The following is a 1,324-nucleotide window of genomic DNA, read 5'->3' as shown; positions in this document are numbered from 1 at the left end:
CATCCCCCATTAGATGGCACCAACATTTCATACTCACGACTCCTCTTTCAGAACACACCACAACCCCCTCAATATCCCTACACACAAATGAAACGCTTATTGTAACACCAGATATACCACTTCACAATACGAACAACAAATACCAAGCTCATGCCACTGTCTCTCGACTCTTCCCAACACTTATGTTTAATTTATTTATGTTACCCCAGCTCTTGTCATACTCCACCCGTGCCCTTCTTACGTTTCTAATTTTCTTTCCCAGGATCCCAGAGGATACATCAAGACAGCTCTCAGCGTAGATCACCCTTACCCCAGGTTCAGGAGCCAGGGGAGGTTCTTTCCCACTCGAAACATGTCTCTGTGTCCTCCCCTTCATCCTATAAAACTTGCACATCCTTTCTGTCTTTAAACAAAGAGAAAAGGGGCATGAAAATATACTACATGCAGGTACAAATGAAAAAAGGTGTGGCTGTCTCCTGGGAGACAGAGGAAACATCAGAGTCAGTAGAAAAGCAACCTAGGATGGAAGAAGTAACCCTTCCTGAGAATGTGCGGGTAGGTACTCCCCCCTCTGATGTGTCCACCAGAAATCTCCTGTCTGACAGCGAACCCAGCGGGGAGGAGAAAGAGCACGAGGAAAGGGCAGAGCTAGAGAGCCCACCAGGGTCACCTGCAGTCGAGGAGAGACCCAGGGCTAGGACGCCTGACTGGCTGGTGACCATTGACAATGGCTACAGGTGCATGGCCTGCTGCAGGGTCTTCCCCACGGTGGAGAACCTTCAGGAGCATGTGCAGTATGGAATCAGGGAAGGCTTCAGCTGCCACGTCTTTCATCTCACCATGACTCAGCTGACAGGCAGTGCGGAATCGCAGGGTAGCCAGGAGGAGGAGGAAGAGGAAGAGGAGCAAGTAGACAATGAAGATGAGGACCAGCAGCCCACAGGAGAAGACAACAGCATGCAGAAACCTTGGAGCCAGTGTCCAGGCTGCGTGTTTCATTCTCCAAAGGACAGGAAGTGAGCAGGGGCTGGGTTGGCTGAGGGAGCTGTGCCCTTTCCAAGCCAGTATTGGCTCTCTCACCCAGGTGCATGCCTCCATAAGGGAAAGTTGGGGCTTTACTCATCCAGGTCACAACTGACATGGGTAAGGGGTGGGTAGGCGGGACCTTTGCTTCTTGCTCGGAATGTAATAATGTAAGGTCCAGAATTTCTCCCAAGCTTTCAAGCTTCTCTAGGGAGTTATGAAAATTTCCAGGGGCTGACAAAGCTGCTTTCCATATTAATAGGACATATTTTCTGTTTTGGTCTCTGCCCAGAAACTGAGA

At 49.8% G+C, this 1,324-nt stretch overlaps 1 protein-coding gene across 1 annotated transcript in view; it reads left to right on the top strand.

Moving 5' to 3' along the window:
* Nucleotides 1–1,020, top strand: part of FAM170A (family with sequence similarity 170 member A) — a 5,390-nt gene extending 4,370 nt beyond the window's left edge. The window contains exon 2 of the mRNA XM_004696962.2: nt 263–1,020. Coding sequence (XP_004697019.1) covers nt 263–1,020 — 758 coding nt within the window. The remainder of the gene's footprint in view (nt 1–262) is intronic.
* Nucleotides 1,021–1,324: the final 304 nt, after the last annotated feature.

The sequence above is a fragment of the Echinops telfairi genome, unplaced genomic scaffold, assembly GCF_000313985.2.
Source record: "Echinops telfairi isolate 266 unplaced genomic scaffold, ASM31398v2 ScPeMD7_7469;HRSCAF=8507_1, whole genome shotgun sequence".
Taxonomy (NCBI): Eukaryota; Metazoa; Chordata; class Mammalia; order Afrosoricida; family Tenrecidae; genus Echinops; species Echinops telfairi.
The sequence above is the reverse complement of the archived record's forward strand: the minus strand, read 5'-3'. Positions and strand labels throughout refer to the sequence as shown.